This window comes from Phytophthora infestans, genomic scaffold, assembly GCF_000142945.1.
Source record: "Phytophthora infestans T30-4 supercont1.32 genomic scaffold, whole genome shotgun sequence".
NCBI classification, from domain to species: Eukaryota; Oomycota; class Peronosporomycetes; order Peronosporales; family Peronosporaceae; genus Phytophthora; species Phytophthora infestans.
This window is the reverse complement of record NW_003303727.1, coordinates 529,117-549,434: the sequence shown is the minus strand read 5'-3', so window position 1 is coordinate 549,434 and position 20,318 is coordinate 529,117. Positions and strand designations below refer to the sequence as shown.

Sequence of the window (20,318 nt, the reverse complement as noted above, 5' to 3'; positions counted from 1 at the left end):
TTCAAGAACAAAAGCGCTGAATGGTACTGAGACTCAAATCAACCGCGGAAATTGAGTTGTTGGCCGCTTTGTCATCGAATGACGCGGATCTGCGCTGAAATTCATGTAACCCAGAGCGTTGGTCGTTCCCCTCATGATCTTGCTGGACGAGTACCAGAAGTTGAAAGAGCTGGACGTTGAGATCGAACAACAAGTTGACCACACTACTGAACCGAAACCGCGTCAAGCTGAACCCGACTGAGGCCAAGATCGCACGACGACTGTCAATCTCAATCAACCCCGAATTTTCGAGATCATGAGACCGAACGACTGAATCGAGCGATGCGATAATACGAAGTCTACCAAGGTCAAAATTCCGATGAATCCTGATATATCTGCAAGCATGCCTTCGACTTCGGGTACAAGTCAAGCAAATCCAGACAAGCTACACTCGGCTAACAGAGATGGCACAGGAAACATACTTCGGATCGAAAGAACCCCACGTCGCCGTGTAGTCTCAAGTCAAACCGCGGACCAAATGCATGAGAATGCACGCCGGCGACGGGACCTGAATCGAGAAGTTCAATCGGCTACGCTCGGGAAGGTCATGGCCAGCTTCGGCATAAAGCTACCAGCGCCGGATTTCCCTACAACGCAAGAAGGTGCTGATGGACCGGTGTACCTGCTTAAGAAGCCATTGCAACGCTCTCTGTCGGAGATCGCACGCCGTTCAGCTTTACCGCTACCGGCGTTCGTGGAGCTGGTTCGGGGACAAACGGAGCGAAACTACCGTCCGAACAAGAATCTGGTCCCAGCGGCTCTTGTGCAGAGAATCTAAGCACTTGGCGCAGATGCAGAAGATTGCTTAAGAAGGAATCGAAGTCCAGCTAAAAGAAACACCACCTCGGCAGTCACTTGGCCCAGTGAATCATGGCTCGACTCGGGATATAATTAACATCCTGCGCAAGAATATCAGGAAAGAGCAAGATGCTGGGAGGTGCCTGGTCCTCGACATGGACTTCCTGAAACAGTTGCCAGAGATAACCATTAGCCCCATTCGGCGTTGTGGACAAGGGAAGCGAGGACAACACGGTTTCCGGACGTACGATCCACGATCTGTCATATCCTGAAGGAACATCGATCAACAGTTGCACCGATTCAGACAGCATTACCAAACCTGATTACATTCACTGGGACGCGGTAGCACGGGAGATCCTGAAAGAAAAGCAAGAATTCCCCGATGTACCAATCTATGTGATTTCGGGCGACGTCGCTACAGCCTTCCGGGATATTAGCATCCACAGCAACAGCGTCTACCTGTTTGCCGAGTTGATCGAGGAAGCGAAGCCCTTTAATGATCGAGCTTTCCGTGCCTTTCGGATGGACAGGGTCTCCCGGATTCTACTAGATTTTCGGCGGAGCAATATCTACGTTCATGGCTGCCATACCAACCCAGCTTCTCTGCCCGGTTTCTTCAATTACCACTGGGTGGATGACCACATTAACGTAGCTGCAGACATAGGAACCACCTGTTCCGACATGGACCGCTCCCTCCGTTACGCAATGGTGGCCATTCTGGACGCTGACGCCATCAACATCGAACAGTTCACTGATTGGAAGACACGCCAGCGCGTTCTCGGATTCGAGTTCGACTCAGTCGATGGAGTGGTCGCACTACCGGTTTCCAAGATCCAAAATGCATGCAGGATTGTCGCTTCAGCTTACCACTCCTCGACGTTGACTAGAAAAGCGTATCGGTCGTTAATGGGCAGTTTACGTCAGGTGGCGACTTGCATTCGGGACGCACGACCGTTCCTTCAGCGTCTCCGCCACCATGAGGCACGATTCCATCGTTTTCAGGGCGTCTCCGGGACAGACGCAATGCGAGAAGACCTGCTCTGGTGACTGCACAGCCCTCAGCTAAACGGTGTATCTCTGGAATACTTCAGCGCTCTCCCACCCCCGGATGTTGTGGTCGATATGGAAGCGTCGGATGTCGGGCTGTGTGCGCTTGCCGATCTGGCCAAGACTGCGCTGACCTACGGATTTACCCCATCCGAGCTAACGCTGATAGCGGAATTCAAAATGGGAGCGGCCAACGGCTTTGGCATCAACTTCCGCGAGCTCCTCTCGTGTGGCTTCGCGGTGCACCCATGGGGAGAGCGATGGCCCGCGAACAGCCCCATCGACAACAGACCGCGGCACGTGCACTTCCGTATCGGCAATTCATCCGCTGTCGCATGGCAAAACAAGCTGGACTCACGCAACCCCAGGGATCAAGTGATGATCCGCCTGCTTAGCTGGTGGGGAGCATCATATCGGCTTTGGGTTTCAGCGTCTCACGTCGCTGGAACAGATAATACGCGCGCTGACGCCGGTTCCCGTATTCCCGCTAACCCATCGTTTGCAACTGTGTTTGCTTCGCTAACGCCTGGGTGGTCGCAGGTGGCCCCGAAGACGGACATTCAAGGCCTAATCAGTATCTGGCAGCATATCTCCGCGCGCACTCCGTGTCGACTCCACGACGAGGACGTTCTCCCTGGCTTCATGGAATGACTCTCACTGACATGGTGAAGCACATATCGGATTTCGTTTTACATGGATTTCAGTTTGGCTTTGGATCCAGCGGTCCCATCCGTAGCGAAACCATCATGGCGGTGCTCCATGGCGTTCGCCATTTATTTGCCGCCTCCGGATGTGAGTTCCCGGTCGAACATCTGCACATCCGCATACTATTTAAAGGAATTAGCCGTCTCGACACGCCCCGACGCCGCAAGGCATCCGTGTCCATCCACCTCTCAGAAGCATGCTTTCGAGGCCTGGCCATGGAACATCCCCGTGTCCAAGCCCTGTGGGGGTAGTGTGCTTGGCATTCTTTTTTTGAGACGATCAGAGATCGTACCCATCCAAGGTGGATCCTTCAAGTAGTTCGCACTACGAGCGCAAGCCATTGTGGTTGTGGATACCGCTGGACAGCCGACGCAGTGTCCGTCACGGGCTCAGGCTGTTTGGATTCGCCTGAATGGGTCCAAGACCAATCAAGATGGGGCTCCAACGACAAGGATGCTATCTCGCTCTGGCCACCAGTTTCTGTGCCCCGTGTTCGGAGCCCTCATCTTCCATCAAGCAAGGAGGAATCTCCCTGAAAACATCTCAGCCGCCGTGCACATCTCACGCTGGGGACAACCAGCCTGCGTATCGACCGATAATGTGTCTGAAGCTATCAAAGGCGCTGCCGCTGGCACTGGCCAAGACCACCGCCGGTTCAGCTCTCATTCTCTACGCGCCGGGGGAACCACGCACATGTACCGATCTGGCGCGGATGCACTTACAACCCAGTTCCACGACCGCTGGGTTATCGACGCGTACAAGACCTACACCAGGCTCTGCAAAGAGTCCGTCACCACGCTTTCAGCGAACATGGTGGCAGGTCCACCGGGGGATTCGACGCTACATTAGTGGAGCCAATATGCATGACCACTTAAGGGAGCACCGCTCTTTTCGTCCATTTTCGGATTGAGCTGATGGTCATTGCATAAGCTCTCATTAATGTATTTGTTCGTTTGACCACCAAGGATTGTGGAAAAGTGTATTCCATAACGAAGCAGAGCGAGCGAAGGAATTGTGTTTTCCGCACCAGATTTTTGTACCGGTATACCGCAGCTGTACCGGTATACACTGCTCCCGCTTAATGCTGACCACACGTGGCGAGCTCTCTCACTTCGTATTTGGAAGAACAAGCAGCAAGCAGTCAAGAAATACCCGCCTCTCCTCGTCCCTTTTCGGATCGAGCTGATGGTTATTGCATAAGTTCTCATTAATGTATTTGTTCGTTTGACCCCCAAGGATTGTGGAAACCGCCTATTTTAAGCCCGTTTACAACCGTGAGCGCTAGGGTTTGTTATTTGGGCATACATGGGTCATTTGGTACATAAAACGCACATCCATCGTATGGATAAAAGCAAGTTTATTCTCTGGTGACCACTTAAATCAGTGTTGGATTGTGTCGGGACGGTTGTAGAAGCGTCTGTCATTTATCCGGACGAATCCGGCAAACATTGGTCTTCAATTCTTTGTCGTCATAGGGGATGAACTGCGCGCCACTATGGATGATCTGCAAATGATCGAGGCCGCCCAACAGAGCTGGACAAACTGCAGAGTGAATACGACCGTGATTTTGTGGCTTTAAGAGGCGAAATGGAGAGCGAACGACTGCGTCTGGAGGCTAAAATGCGAGAGAATTTGGCAGCTAAACGTCGGCAACGAGCAGGAGCAGTGAAGATGTCAAATGACGGTGGAATTACGAGTGACATCAGTGGAAAGGAGGGTGGAAATGCTCTCGAAAAAACTGGGCGTTCTAGTTGCTAATTTTACAAATAAAGCGATGGAAAAAACTACGAGAAAAGCACTTTAAATGACAAGAAGCAGTCGACGTTCAGAAGAAACAAGCGGCAGTCGTTGTGGCTGTAGCAGACGCTCAATTAGCGCTCTTAGATGAGCTGGAGAGCGGCAAAACCCTTGAAGAAGCTGGTCGAGAGACGACAACTGCATTGATGACGCCTCATAGTCGAGCGGATTTGAAGGGAGAGCTTCAGGAGACTCTGGCGAGTCAAATCCCAGCTCTAATCGAGTTTCAATCCCAGGAAATGTTTGATAAACTGCATGCCGACTGCGTTTTGGCTTGCCCCGAGAGACTCCGAGAGTTTAAAGCTGATGCGGGTCTGCGCAAGCCAAATTGACTGAGAAATTGAGTCATAGACGTCATGCGAGTACGGGAAAAGCTGTGTCCAATAGCTCTGGCCCTGCTGACTTGGAGAAGGCTGCCTTAGTGGAAATTGAAGAAGAACTGAAGACTGCAATGGCAGCATTAGACGAAACTGAGAGACAGACTGGGAAAGCGTTAGCAAAAGAGCTGTCGTCTACGCTCCACAATTCTGGGAAAGAGGTGGAAGCTCAGATCCGTCACTGTAGACAGCTGCATGAACTCGCTCGGAACAAACGCAAGCCAGGCGATGCAGAAAAGGATTTAACGAATACAGTGGTGAAACTGCTGGATAAATCGGAGGAAGACGCAGCAGCTCGTGAGAGGGAAGCTGCAAACACTCGAGACACTATTAAACGCAAGATTGAGCGCTTGAAAGACGAGAGTTCCAACGCTATAATGGCTTTAACGCAGGCTTTAAAACGACGCCAGCAGCAGCGTTTAGCGCAGCGAATGGCTCAGAGACGCGAGCAGCAGCAGAAACAAATCCCCGTCGTCTCTTCAGCTCAAGAAATCGCGGAAATGAACGCTGTGATGGACAAACAGGAGGTTGTAGAGAGAGAGTGACTGGAATATCGACTGGAGAGCCATGCGCAACTGGCATTTGATAAAGGGCGCAGTTTGTGACGAAACGTGAGTTTTTAGGGATCACGACTGCTCCTAAGGAGCCTCCTACAGTATGCACGGGACCCCCCACAGAGATGCCGGCGTTACCTTCTTGCTTCGGAAATTCCACACATCTTGTATAACTAGTCTGATCCTCCCCGCTATTTAAAATTTCTAAAAGATAATTGGGATGAAGCTGAAAAACATTCCTCTTTTTTTATCTTCCACCTGTCCAGCGACATTGGAAATCTACATGTAAAAGAGTCCTGGTGTATTCCTCTTAGACATTTGCCCCCGCATGCCTCATGTCTGACCACTGGCGATGAAACCGAGCAATATCCTCCTTTCTCTTTTTTTGCTTGTGGGCCTTCGTCCATGGAAACGCCCCCTTGAACTTATTTTTAAGAAAGCTTAGGAAGCCGTCCTTTGCCGCCAATCGCCGCATTCCTTCATCTGCACGAAGTCGATTGACAGTTTCCGGCGACTCGCCATCCTTAATCAACGCCTTGGAACCCTTGGTCACAGAAACCGCAGTGCCACTGGCTTGGACGATGGCCGCGCAAACAAAAACCAAGACGTAGGTGAGGCGCATGTTTGATGTTGGTATATGCTTGTAGAAGAAGAACTTGTGGTTGCTGAGTAAATTGCGGAATGAAGCTTGCGTTGCCGAGTTCTTTTTTAGCAACTGTACTGAAGTGAAGTAGCAATAGCATTGTCGCGTTTACGGTTACCACATAATTCTAAGCAAACATCCGATGTCGAGCTGAAGTTGGGATGGGCTCCGAATTCTTTCTGAGTCGAAAGTTGCAGCGATCAAACTAGAGGTGATTATTATTAATAGGTCAATCGCTTGCGAGCCTCTTCTCTACATTGAAACCCTAACTTATCCGACGTTGATTGTGTATATGAGCCGGCAGGTGTTGATAGATTAGTCTCTGACTTCTACGCGGTTGTTTTATACTCTCAACTTGCATCTTAGCTCTTGCTGTAACTTGTTAAGGTCATTATGTCCAGTACAGTCGAGAGCTTTGGTGTTGGACTCAAGCGCAAAGTGTGCAACGAAGAGCAATTTCCATAAGTCAGTAGTTACTACTGAGATCGGGTGATTTGATTTGTAAATAGTGTTATTGTCAGCGAATCTCAGTAGTTATGAAATAGTACTTCATTTCAAATTAAATAGTATAGTATTTTTACGTATGATGCGCATGCTAGCAACATTTTTTTTATCTAATACGTAAATCCAACGGCACTCAACAGACGTTGACTTGGTTTTCTATTGTTGTCGTCGTGCATTCGTTTCTCACTGCTACAAGCCCATTTCTCTGTTTCCTCTCACCAGCTCGTTAGTTCCACGAGGCACACAATACACTGGCCGAATGCTCCGCTCTCGAACACGAAAAGCTCGCACTTTCGGGTCGGCTCCATTCGTGGTGAACGTGTCAGAGCTGGATATGGCCAGGTCGCTTGGCTTGTTGAGACAAGATGTACCAATTGAAGTGACAGACTGTAGCAAGACCAACTACGGTGTGGCGTACCAGCGGCGAGAGAACATCGGGATCGAGACTCACGGATCTCAAAAGGCAATTCAAGAACGCTGCAAAGAACTTGCTCAATCGTCCGGCTTTTAGTTGTTTGTCAAAAGCTTCAGTAGCAAGGCAAACGATAGTGGAAATGCAAAGTATATCTGCAAAAAACTGAATGGTCAGCAATTCTTCGACAAACACCTCCTATGACGAAATTGAGTGTCCGTTTGCTATCAATGTCCACGGAGTTGAAAGGTGACTCGCATTAATTTTGCTCACAACCACGTCATGCGTGTGGGATTCACAGAGCAACCTCCTGCCGAGGGTGTTATCGCTTGGCCAAGAGAAATACAACGCAAGATTTATCGACACTGACACACTTGATCGAAGCAGAAATGCTGCCTAGGTATGACGGAACAACTGACAAGATGATAGGCGCAGCAATTGCCAGATTCCTCGTGGGTAAAGGCCAAAAACTCGGGCCGAGTGTTATTTCGCGGATCAAGAGCTCGATTGATGAGCGATTGGGTGGTGATATGACTGACAGCTATCAGAAGCTTGAGTCTTCTAAGGTTACTTGCTGAAAAAAACCCGGGCTCAATTATGAAGTTTGAGAAATTCGGCAACGGGACTTTTATTCGAGCATGTTTTATCCCAAACATCGGGATCCAAGTCGCCAAAAGAAGTCGCCGTTTGTACGGCTTTGACGGAGCTCATCTCAAAGGTGAGATGAACCAGCGAGGGTTTTTTCTGGTGGCGACTTCAAAAGACTTTAACAGCTCGATACTTCCTTTCGCTTTCTCTCTCGTTCCTGTTGAGAACAAGGAACACTGGATTTGGTTTCTATACGTCGTCAAGGAGGCTTTGGGCGACATAGAAGCTTTTACAGCTCTCTCTGACAGAGATAAAGGCCTTCAAGCGGGAGTACACACTGTTTTTCCGCGCGCTGGACATCGATTTTGCCTTCGGCATATAAAAGGAAACATCACCAGCAAAGAAAAGATTTCACTAACGAACAAAGAGCGCGGGTTAATCTCAAAAATGGCCAATTGTGACTGTGAAAACGACTATAAGTTATTCGAATCAGAACTCAAAATCACAAAACCAGCTGCAGCAACATACTTGTCTGGGATTTCGAAACAGCACTGGGTGAAATATGTGTATCAGGATCATTTCAAGTTACCTACTTACGGAGAGACCACATCAAATTTAGCCGAACAATCCAACAACTGGATCGGAAACAAATGTCGAAGCGCCAAGCCTCTCGATGCCTTTGGGTTGTACTTTCGAAAATTGAGTGAACTTGTGTCCTCAAAGAGACAACTAGCTGCTGCGTGGTTGGACAAGAGACAATCCACTACATTGGTTCCGCAGCTCGCAAAAAAGAGAGAAGATCTCATCAAGGCTGCTGGATCATGCCAAATTACTCCGTGTTTAGCCGGTGCGTACGACGTTCTCTATCTCGGTCCTACTGCGGAAGAAGGATATATCCACCCTTGGCGTTTAGTGGATCTACCTGGAGCGGAATGTACATGTGGAAATTGGCAGGACACAGACTTCCCATGTGTTCATGCAGTAGCAGCAGCTATAAAGGACGGACGAGACTTGGATACTCTGTACGACGCAGAGATAATGTCCATTGGATACTTCAAGGAAACATACAATGTTTCCTTTAAGCCGTGGCCAATTGACGTCATTTTAGAGAAAGATACGGGACTCTTAGTTCCGGCGATACAAGAGAACCCACGCGAGAACGGCAAACGTGGACTAAAACCAGGCCCGAAGCCAAAGCACAAGAGAAAGAAAACAAAGGGAGCCGAATAAGAGAAGCGTTTATGTATTTGCATTAAAGACAACAGCAATTCACAGTACTTTACGCGGTAGTATTTTATCTTGTCATGACGATAGCACAAGAAACGACTTTTTCATTTGAAAATATTTTATTTTAGTGTTATTTTAGGCGCATGAGCGAAAGGAGCCGAAAAAGTGTAGTACGGGTTGATTGTTTCAATAATTAGGTCTATTATAGGCTCCGTTTGGCCAAAACGTAAGCTACAAAAGACATGTTACCCGTTTTGCTGTTAAAATATATGTAAGCAAAAACGGACAATTAATGATTAAAGAAATTAGTTGTAGTAAATGATATTCTAACATTACCACTTCCAAAAAGGTAATAGTACTACTATCATGCTACACTCAATATCACTCTAGCTACCTGCGTCCAGTCTAACTGAGCCAAACCCTTGGCAGTGGACAAGTTGTCTCCAAAACAAACCCACTTGGGCTCTTTCGTGGCCTCGTCGTCCAAAGCGTCATCACTAGAGCCGTCGCACTCAAAATCCCACATTCCCACCTTGTCTAATTCTTTTTTAATTGAATTTACCTTTCTGTAATACCGGTTTGCTTCTTTTCTTTTTGCCTTTTAAAGAGCTACGGCCTTGGGACCGCATCCGCGTTGACGGTTCAAATGGTTCTTTAGCTTAGTCGGAGAGCTGAAGGTGACCTTGCAGGATGGGCAGGTTCGGGGCAAACGCTTTTTGGGCCGGCCCAATTTCTTCTTCGAGAGGTTGCGGAGTACAGGGGCCATGGCGTGGATAAAATGGAAATGAGAAAGTTGTTTTGTAAGAGGATGTAGCTCTTCTTCATGCATTCGATGGTTGGGCATCACTGTGTATTACTATTATACTACTACCCAGGCGTAACACATCTAACGCTTGGGACAACTACTGATCAGTACTTTACACGCACCAAATCAAATCTTCCATAAGTCAGTAGTAACTACTGACTTACACGCACCAAATCAAATCTTCCATAAGTCAGTAGTAACTACTGAGTAGTAATTACTGACTTATGGAAATTGCTCTGTGAATCGCTGAACTTGGGATGTGCTTGCTCTGAATTCTTTCATGATCACCTAAAATAGTCCCATCGACTAAGCTTTACTGTAGTATTGATCGTTAAGCAATGCACCGCTGTCTTCGCTGCGTTTTTGCTGCATATCTTGTCATTGAGTCATTCTGTTTCCCAGAATGACTTTGCGGGAAGTCGTGTTTTTGGCCTCATTCTTTTACAAGGTGTCCACGCGGTGATGTGTGTTTATCTCGTTGCCCCGACGTGCTGCTCTGGCTCTGGTTTCTTGGGTCCCGTCAGGCTTGAAGCGCAAAGTGCTCAACGATGAAACCAAGTTGCTCAAAAGTCAATATTGTAACGGAGCTGGACAATTGTGGGGAGGTATTACTGTGATGTCAATCACTTTGAAAAAATGATGAAAGGAACGATGAAAATGACCGCGAGATGAACCTCAACACTATCATTTTAGTCTGACATCTTCATCAGAAAACGTCGTACCCAAAAAAAACGAAACGAGGTGCGCTACCCTACAATGTCAACTGTGATTGGAAAGAAGAGCTCAAGGCATATCCAGTTGCTCGTGACGGCTCAGCTCGGCGTATCCTGCATAAGCAACTGCTCGAAAAGAATAATACTTAAGTACTTCAAAACTAAATAAATAACTTTACAATTCTTTAAAAAATACTTTTAGAACATTATTTTTATTGCGCTGTTTGAAGAACGAATTTTACTGAGCTCCCGACGTAGTTTTAAGCAACTTTTATTAAAGAGTGTTAATATTTCTTCTCTCTTCTCTTCGGTCGCGGGCGTGTCTACTCAGGTGGACACGGACATTGTAGCTCATGCGAATTCAGCCACGTTTGCTGGCGTCTTCGTTGGCGAGCTCACTCTGCAATGACCTCGAGTTTCCAGAGAATTGTCATTTTGTTTTATTGACTTGTTAAGACTAGCACGTCTTATCTTAGCGAGGAGGGGGGGGGCAACGGAGCTACACTCAAGTGGCAATGACGAGAGGTTTCACGCTGGTGTGCGAGACACCAATGACTACATTGGCAGACCACTGATCTGCATGCATTAAGAGGGCCCATTGGATGACCGAAAGCAATGGAAGCGGTCACGTACGCTCTGCGGACAAACATCGCCAACATATCGGAGCCTTTAAAGTTACCTAGTGGGGAAATCGGTATAATCACTCTACAGATGTAGCTCAACCGAGTTGTTCACGACCGGGGGCAAGTGACGGCAGAAGGCAGTGCTGCGGGATTCTAAAAGACAATTTCCAGGTTGTGACGAAACGTGAGTTTTTAGGGATCACGACTGCTCCTAAGGAGCCTCCTACAGTATGCACGGGACCCCCCACAAAGATGCCGGCGTTACCTTCTTGCTTCGGAAATTCCACACATCTTGTATAACTAGTCTGATCCTCCCCGCTGTTTAAAATTTCTAAAAGATAATTGGGATGAAGCTGAAAAACATTCCTCTTTTTTTATCTTCCACCAGTCCAGCGACATTGGAAATCTACATGTAAAAGAGTCCTGGTGTATTCCTCTTAGACATTTGCCCCCGCATGCCTCATGTCTGACCACTGGCGATGAAACCGAGCAATATCCTCCTTTCTCTTTTTTTGCTTGTGGGCCTTCGTCCATGGAAACGCCCCCTTGAACTTATTTTTAAGAAAGCTTAGGAAGCCGTCCTTTGCCGCCAATCGCCGCATTCCTTCATCTGCACGAAGTCGATTGACAGTTTCCGGCGACTCGCCATCCTTAATCAACGCCTTGGAACCCTTGGTCACAGAAACCGCAGTGCCACTGGCTTGGACGATGGCCGCGCAAACAAAAACCAAGACGTAGGTGAGGCGCATGTTTGATGTTGGTATATGCTTGTAGAAGAAGAACTTGTGGTTGCTGAGTAAATTGCGGAATGAAGCTTGCGTTGCCGAGTTCTTTTTTAGCAAACTGTACTGAAGTGAAGTAGCAATAGCATTGTCGCGTTTACGGTTACCACATAATGCTAAACAAACATCCGATGTCGAGCTGAAGTTGGGATGGGCTCCGAATTCTTTCTGAGTCGAAAGTCGCAGCGATCAAACTAGAGGTGATTATTAGGTCAATCGCTTGCGAGTCTCTTTTCGATGGAACGTAAACCCCTAACTTATCCGACGTTGATTGTGTATACCGGTATGAGCCGGCAGGTGTTGATAGATTAGTCTCTGACTTCTACCCGGTTGTCCCATACTCTCAACTTGCATCTTAGCTCTTGCTGTAACTTGTTGAGGTCATTATGTCCAGTACAGTCGAGAGCTTTGGTGTTGGACTCAAGCGCAAAGTGTGCAACGAAGAGCAATTTCCATAAGTCGGTAGTTACTACTGAGATCGGGTGATTTGATTTGTAAATAGTGTTAATTGTCAGCGAATCTCAGTATTTATGAAATAGTACTTCATTTCAAATTAAATAGTATAGTATTCTACGTATGATGCGCATGCTAGCAACATTTTTTTTATCTAATACGTAAATCCAACGGCACTCAACAGACGTTGACTTGGTTTTCTATTGTTGTCGTCGTGCATTCCTTTCTCACTGCTACAAGCCCATTTCTCTGTTTCCTCTCACCAGCTCGTTAGTTCCACGAGGCACACAATACACTGGCCGAATGCTCCGCTCTCGAACACGAAAAGCTCGCACTTTCGGGTCGGCTCCATTCGTGGTGAACGTGTCGGACAAACATCGCCAACATATCGGAGCCTTTAAAGTTACCTAGTGGGGAAATCGGTATAATCACTCTACAGATTTAGCTCAACCGAGTTGTTTACGACCGGGGCAAGTGACGGCAGAAGGCAGTGCTACGGGATTCTAAAAGACAATTTCCAGGTTGTGACGAAACGTGAGTTTTTAGGGATCACGACTGCTCCTAAGGAGCCTCCTACAGTATGCACGGGACCCCCACAGACTCTGTGACAGAGATACCGGCGTTACCTTCTTGCTTCGGAAATTCCACACATCTTGTATAACTAATCTGATCCTCCCCGCTATTTAAAATTTCTAAAAGATAATTGGGATGAAGCTGAAAAACATTCCTCTTTTTTTATCTTCCACCAGTCCAGCGACATTGGAAATCTACATGTAAAAGAGTCCTGGTGTATTCCTCTTAGACATTTGCCCCCGCATGCCTCATGTCTGACCACTGGCGATGAAACCGAGCAATATCCTCCTTTCTCTTTTTTTGCTTGTGGGCCTTCGTCCATGGAAACGCCCCCTTGAACTTATTTTTAAGAAAGCTTAGGAAGCCGTCCTTTGCCGCCAATCGCCGCATTCCTTCATCTGCACGAAGTCGATTGACAGTTTCCGGCGACTCGCCATCCTTAATCAACGCCTTGGAACCCTTGGTCACAGAAACCGCAGTGCCACTGGCTTGGACGATGGCCGCGCAAACAAAAACCAAGACGTAGGTGAGGCGCATGTTTGATGTTGGTATATGCTTGTAGAAGAAGAACTTGTGGTTGCTGAGTAAATTGCGGAATGAAGCTTGCGTTGCCGAGTTCTTTTTTAGCAACTGTACTGAAGTGAAGTAGCAATAGCATTGTCGCGTTTACGGCTACCACATACCGGTAATAACATCCGATGTCGAGCTGAAGCTCCGAATTCTTTCTGAGTCGAAAGTCGCAGCGATCAAACGATAAGCAAGTGCTACATCGTTGCTTTTGCCGGGCTACTGTCCATACTAGAGGTGATTAATAGGTCAATCGCTTGCGAGCCTCTTCTCTACATTGAACCCCTAACTTATCCGACGTTGATTGTGTATATGAGCCGGCAGGTGTTGATAGATTAGTCTCTGACTTCTACGCGGTTGTTTTATACTCTCAACTTGCATCTTAGCTCTTGCTGTAACTTGTTAAGGTCATTATGTCCAGTACAGTCGAGTGCTTTGGTGTTGGACTCAAGCGCAAAGTGTGCAACGAAGAGCAATTTCCATAAGTCAGTAGTTACTACTGAGATCGGGTGATTTGATTTGTAAATAGTGTTATTGTCAGCGAATCTCAGTAGTTATGAAATAGTACTTCATTTCAAATTAAATAGTATAGTATTCTACGTATGATGCGCATGCTAGCAACATTTTTTTTATCTAATACGTAAATCCAACGGCACTCAACAGACGTTGACTTGGTTTTCTATTGTTGTCGTCGTGCATTCGTTTCTCACTGCTACAAGCCCATTTCTCTGTTTCCTCTCACCAGCTCGTTAGTTCCACGAGGCACACAATACACTGGCCGAATGCTCCGCTCTCGAACACGAAAAGCTCGCACTTTCGGGTCGGCTCCATTCGTGGTGAACGTGTCAGAGCTGGATATGGCCAGGTCGCTTGGCTTGTTGCGACAAGATGTACCAATTGAAGTGACAGACTGTAGCAAGAGCAACTACGGTGTGGCGTACCAGCGGCGAGAGAACATCGGGATCAAGACTCACGGATCTCAAAAGGCAATTCAAGAACGCTGCAAAGAACTTGCTCAATCGTCCGGCTTTCAGTTGTTTGTCAAAAGCTTCAGTAGCAAGGCAAACGATAGTGGAAATGCAAAGTATATCTGCAAAAAACTGAATGGTCAGCAATTCTTCGACAAGAACACCTCCTATGACGAAATTGAGTGTCCGTTTGCTATCAATGTCCACGGAGTTGACGGAAGCTGGAAGGTGACTCGCATTAATTTTGCTCACAACCACGTCATGCGTGTGGGATTCACAGAGCAACCTCCTGCCGAGGGTACTATCGCTCGTTCGCAGTTGGCCAAGAGAAATACAACGCAAGATTTATCGACACTGACACACTTGATCGAAGCAGAAATGCTGCCTAGGTATGACGGAACAACTGACAAGATGATAGGCGCAGCAATTGCCAGATTCCTCGTGGGTAAAGGCCAAAAACTCGGGCCGAGTGTTATTTCGCGGATCAAGAGCTCGATTGATGAGCGATTGGGTGGTGATATGACTGACAGCTATCAGAAGCTTGAGTCTTATCTAAGGTTACTTGCTGAAAAAAAACCGGGCTCAATTATGAAGTTTGAGAAATTCGGCAACGGGACTTTTATTCGAGCATGTTTTATCCCAAACATCGGGTTCCAAGTCGCCAAAAGAAGTCGCCGTTTGTACGGCTTTGACGGAGCTCATCTCAAAGGTGAGATGAACCAGCGAGGGGTTTTTCTGGTGGCGACTTCAAAAGACTTTGACAGTTCGATACTTCCTTTCGCTTTCTCTCTCGTTCCTGTTGAGAGCAAGGAACACTGGATTTGGTTTCTATACGTCGTCAAGGAGGCTTTGGGCGACATAGAAGCTTTTACAGCTCTCTCTGACAGAGATAAAGGCCTTTAAGTGGGAGTACACACTGTTTTTCCGCGCGCTGGATATCGATTCTGCCTTCGGCATATAAAAGGAAACATCACCAGCAAAGAAAAGATTTCACTAACGAACAAAGAGCGCGGGTTAATCTCAAAAATGGCCAATTGTGACTGTGAAAACGACTATAAGTTATTAGAATCAGAACTCAAAATCACAAAACCAGCTGCAGCAACATACTTGTCTGGGATTTCGAAACAGCACTGGGTGAAATATGTGTATCAGGATCATTTCAAGTTACCTACTTACGGAGAGACCACATCAAATTTAGCCGAACAATCCAACAACTGGATCGGAAACAAATGTCGAAGCGCCAAGTCTCTCGATGCCTTTGGGTTGTACTTTCGAAAATTGAGTGAACATGTGTCCTCAAAGAGACAACTAGCTGCTGCGTGGTTGGACAAGTGACGATCCACTACATTGGTTCCGCAGCTCGCAAAAATGAGAGAAGATCTCATCAAGGCTGCTGGATCATGCCAAATTACTCCGTGTTTAGCCGGTGCGTACGACGTTCTCTATCTCTGTCCTACTGCGGAAGAAGGATATATCCACCCTTGGCGTTTAGTGGATCTACCTGGAGCGGAATGTACATGTGGAAATTGGCAGGACACAATGTGTTCATGCAGTAGCAGCAGCTATAAAGGACGGACGAGACTTGGATACTCTGTACGACGCAGAGAAAATGTCCATTGGATACTTCAAGGAAACATACAATGTTTCCTTTAAGCCGTGGCCAATTGACGTCATTTTAGAGAAAGATACGGGGACTCTTAGTTCCGGCGATACAAGAGAACCCACGCGAGAACGGCAAACGTGGGCTAAAACCAGGCCCGAAGCCAAAGCACAAGAGAAAGAAAACAAAGGGAGCCGAATAAGAGAAGCGTTTATGTATATGCATTAAAGACAACAGCAATTCACAGTACTTGTAACGGGCTTTCAGCAACCCGTTACCTTACGTACACTGTGCGTGAGGAAGCAGGCAAATTAGACTCTGAGATGTATTGAAAGCTAACGGCGTGGTCTCGGACCACGCCAACCAGTAGATGTGTTCTACAAGCTGATTGGCCATCGCATTGGATGCGATGGCGATGTGTGACGATGGGCCCGTCACACCATCCCCCACTTCAGAGAGAAAGCACGCAGCATTTTCCTTTTTGTACGGCGCGACGAACTGGGTATCGATGAGCGAGCGAGACGACGACTCGACCACGTACGCGGAGGCGCTGGAGAGGTGGGCGCTGCACGACTGCAGCGCCTTCGTGAACGCCCGCAGTGATGACGAGATGAGACGGCTGTTTGGACGTTACTTGAGGGCCCTCGACGAGGCTAGACGCGGCGGACGGCCGCGCCCGCGTGACGATCGGCCGCTGGTACGAGACCAGCCTCGTACTCCGCCACGCAGTCCGGAACGTCGGCGAGAAGGATGGCGCGAGGCTCCCAACTATCCTTCATGGGGCCGAGCCACCGAACGAGGTAGCGCCGGAGCGGAGGGATGGCAGCGTCATGGCGATCAGCGCCGTGACTCGTATGAGCAAGGTTGGGCGCAGCACGAGGGTCCTCGTGTTCCAAGATACGGTCAACGATATGACGAAGATTACCCATCACGCGCAGCACGAGGGTCCTCGTGTTCCAAGATACGGTCAACGATATGACGAAGATTACCCGCGCTATCGACAGAGGAGCGGGGCCGTCACGCTGAAAGGGTGGACCGCGGACGGCGGGAAGACGCTGCGACCGCGCAACGTCTGGATCGGTTGCTTCAGCGTGTGGAGTATCTGGAGCGGGAGAATCAAGAGCTGCGCCATCGCGTGCGACGTCAGGACGAGCCTCGGGATGATCGCCGAAGTCCGGACGCGGGGAACCATCCGCGTCGCTGGGGATTGACGAAGGGTGATAGCGGCGGAGGCGACCAACGTAGAAGGTAGGGTGGAGGCGTAGTGCTGTAGGTAGTCGAAGGGTATACGCGTCACCTAATACCTTCAATATCTTGAACGGTCCGATATATCGCGGCGTCAGCTCTTGGCGCCCAAGTTCGTCACAGAAGTGGGTGTAATGCCGTCGGTGGATAGCAAAACACGATCGCCTACTGCAAACGTCGCGAGATTCTTGCGACCACGCCTGTCTGCGTTCTCCTTCTGGCGATCCAACGCCATAGCGATGGCGTCGCGCACATAGCGGATTACCGACTCGCGACGCTGGACGAATGCAAGAGCGGCCGCGACATCACGCGGTAGCGATTCAGGGTTCGGATTGAAGTTTGCGGGCGGAGGCTCGGGTGAAGCGGCTGAGCCTGTCGCGGCATGGTACTCAACTGCGCGGCGATGCTGACGCGGGTTAATCAGCGTCCTGGACGTCCAGGTGGTCAGTGAAGATGGTGTTGCCTACGTGGCACCACGCGTGCGCACACTTGGCGCAGCAGATGCGGCTCCACGTCGGGTGGTGACAGCATTCAAAATCGCGGAGGTGACGTCGTGAGCTTGCTCACGACTATCGTCAGCGGGAATCGCGGATGGGGCAACATCGGAGGCGTCCGTCTCGTTCGGTGGGGGTACTGGCGCGGGCGTGACCGCGTCCGATTCGACTGGGGACCGACGATCCATGCCAAGGAGGGCAGGGACGCGGGGATGGCGTCCGTAGTTCACGTAGAATGGAGTGAGCCCCGTCGATGCGTGAACCGCATTGTTAATCGCGAACTCGACCATGGGAAGGAACGAACTCCAGGACGTGAATGACGCGGCGAATCTCCGCAACACGTCCTCAACGACCCTGTTCGCACGCTCCGTCTGGCCGTCCGTTTCCGGATGCGACGCGGTGGACATCTTCAACCGCGTCCCGACAAGCCGGAAGATCTCTGACCAGAAAGCTGAGGTGAAGCGGGGATCGCGATCGGAAACGATCGATGTTGGCAAGCCGTGATGGCGATAAACAAGATCCAGAAACGTCGCCGCAGACTGCTTGGCGGTGACCGTAGCGGCTACTGGAGCAAGATGGACCATCTTGCTGAATCGATCGACGAAGACGAGTATGCCAGTGCGACCTTGGGCGTCGCGGGGAAGGCCGAAAACGAAATCCATACTGACGGAGGACCACGGCTCCGAGGCCACCTGGAGGGGTCGAAGCGGTGCTTGCTTCGACGGGGAAGGCTTCACGCGCTGGCACGCTTCGCATGAGCGAACCCACTACGCACCCACTTGTACATGTGCGGCCAGTAGTAATCGCGAGAGAGGGACGCGAAGGTCTTTTCGCGTCCAAGATGGCCACCACTGGGAGAATCGTGAAACTCGTGAATCAATCGGGCGCGAAGATCGTCGTCCAGCGGGACGACGATGCGTGGTGAGTCTTCGTTGTCCACACTGTAAGTCAGCAAACCTTCTTGTAAGCGGAAGCGGCTCAATCGGGATCGGGCCCGCGGGGACAGTCGGCGCCGCGCTGGCTCCGACGGATCATGTAGGAACGAGATCAGCTCGGAGCACGCCGCATCCGACGCGTACGCGGCCAAGATCGCGTCGCGCAACGAACTGGTCGCTGCGACTTCCATCGCAGTGACATCTTCAGCAGAACACACGGCGCACTCGTCGTCGTCTTCGTCCCCAATCGCGTGGCGGCCAAGTTGAGCGTAATCTGGCCGACGCGAGAGAGCATAGGCAAGAATGTTCGTCTTGCCTGGCTTGTAGTGAACAACAAAGTTGTATTCGGAGAAAAGGGAGAGCCAGCGCGCCATGCGCTGGGACAGATGCGGACTCTTCGTTGCGGTTCGCAACGACGCGTGGTCGGTGTACACGACGAAGGTCTGTTCGCCCAAGAGGTAAACTCGGAACTTGAGCAGCGCATAGCGCATGGCCAGTAGCTCTTTGTCGTGTACGGGGTAATTCCGTTCCGCTGGTTTCAGCTGGCGCGACTGGTAGCTTACCACTCGTTCGCGCCCTGCTGCGTCGAATTGCATCAAGGCGCAACCAATGGCAAAGTCGCTGGCGTCGCATACCACGTGAAATGGCTTGGAGTGATCAGGCAGCATCAGGACGGGCGCGGTGGATAAGCTCGTTTTTACCGCGTCAAAGGCAGCTTGATGTTCTGGACGCCATGTCCAAGTGGCATCGGTCTTGAGTAGTTGCGACAGTGGACGAACTGTCGCCGCGAAGTTCTTCGAGTAGTGATGAAGATACGTCGCGAGGCCGAGCCACTGTCGGAGCTGTTTCGCGTCTTGAGGAGATGGCCAGGCGCAGATGGCTGCCACTTTCTCGGGGTCAGCACGGACATCGTCCTTGCTGACGTAGCTCCCGAGGACTGGAATCTCGGGGGCGCAGAAGATGCATTTCTTCAGGTTGGCGTAGAGCTTGTTTTCACGCATCACTCCGAACACCGTTCGTAGGTGTTGGAGATGAACTTCGATGTCAGTCATGCCGGCGTCGGCATGACTATGAATGAAGATGTCGTCAAAGTAACTGGGCGCGAAGTCGCGATATGGACGCAGCAAGTGGGACACCATGCGGTTAAAGGTGGCGGGGGCGTTCTTGAGCCCCTGCGGCATGACTAGCCATTCCCACAGCATTCCACTGGGCGTGCTGACGGCGGTCAGCGGCACGTCGTCTTCGAGCATCAAGATCTGATAGAATCCGTCCATCAGATCAATCGCGCTAAACGTGGTGCTGCCCGACATGGAGTCAAGAATCATGTCTTTTCGTGGGATCGGCGTTTGTGCCGGGATTGTGGCGTCGTTAAGCTTGTTGAAGGCGTGGACGATCCTCCACCCCCCGGTCGCTTTCTTCACACAGAACGTAGGACTGGAGTGGGGTGACAAGCTCTCGCAAACGTGGCCGGCCTGCCGGCGACTTTCGAAAAAGGCATCGATCGCCTCGACTTGGTCGCGGGGAAGCGGCCACTGTCTGGTGACACAGTACTTGGCGCCAGGCACGAGATCGATCTCGTGTCGGACTCCGCGATCCGGCGGAAGGGCCGCCGGGAACCTTGTCGGGGAAGATGTCGATGAATTCACGGACGAGAGGGGCCACAGGGCTACCGGAAGCTTCGAGGGCCGGTAACGATTGTGCAGCGTAGCGCGCTTCACGGGCTGTTTTCGGTTCGGCGCCCGTGGGGCGCGTCTGGGGGGTCCGGCGTTGAGGCATCGGTGGCCGACGTGGACAGTCGCGATGGACGCGGGTGTCGCTAGGCTACGAGCAAGCATACTTGTTCGACGTCGCGTGCTTTAAGTCGCGGAA

The 20,318-nt window shown here is 49.9% G+C and overlaps 3 protein-coding genes across 3 annotated transcripts; 1 reads left to right on the top strand and 2 right to left on the bottom strand.

Moving 5' to 3' along the window:
- Positions 1-4,176: 4,176 nt before the first annotated feature.
- PITG_14078 (uncharacterized protein) lies at positions 4,177-5,945 on the top strand (the record flags this gene model as incomplete). Its single annotated transcript, XM_002899164.1, has 4 exons — positions 4,177-4,306; positions 4,474-4,698; positions 4,809-5,290; positions 5,763-5,945. 4 exons carry the CDS (start codon positions 4,177-4,179, stop codon positions 5,943-5,945), a joined length of 1,020 nt encoding a protein of 339 aa, XP_002899210.1.
- Positions 5,946-11,195: 5,250 nt separating this feature from the next.
- On the bottom strand, positions 11,196-12,419 carry PITG_14077 (uncharacterized protein; the record flags this gene model as incomplete). Its single annotated transcript, XM_002899163.1, has 3 exons — positions 11,196-11,662; positions 12,240-12,300; positions 12,331-12,419. 3 exons carry the CDS (start codon positions 12,417-12,419, stop codon positions 11,270-11,272), a joined length of 543 nt encoding a protein of 180 aa, XP_002899209.1.
- A 446-nt stretch (positions 12,420-12,865) lies between these two features.
- Positions 12,866-13,220, bottom strand: PITG_14076 (uncharacterized protein; the record flags this gene model as incomplete). The annotated part of the gene is made up of 1 exon (XM_002899162.1): positions 12,866-13,220. The coding sequence occupies one exon, from the start codon at positions 13,175-13,177 to the stop codon at positions 12,866-12,868; it is 312 nt and encodes a 103-aa protein (XP_002899208.1).
- Positions 13,221-20,318: the final 7,098 nt, after the last annotated feature.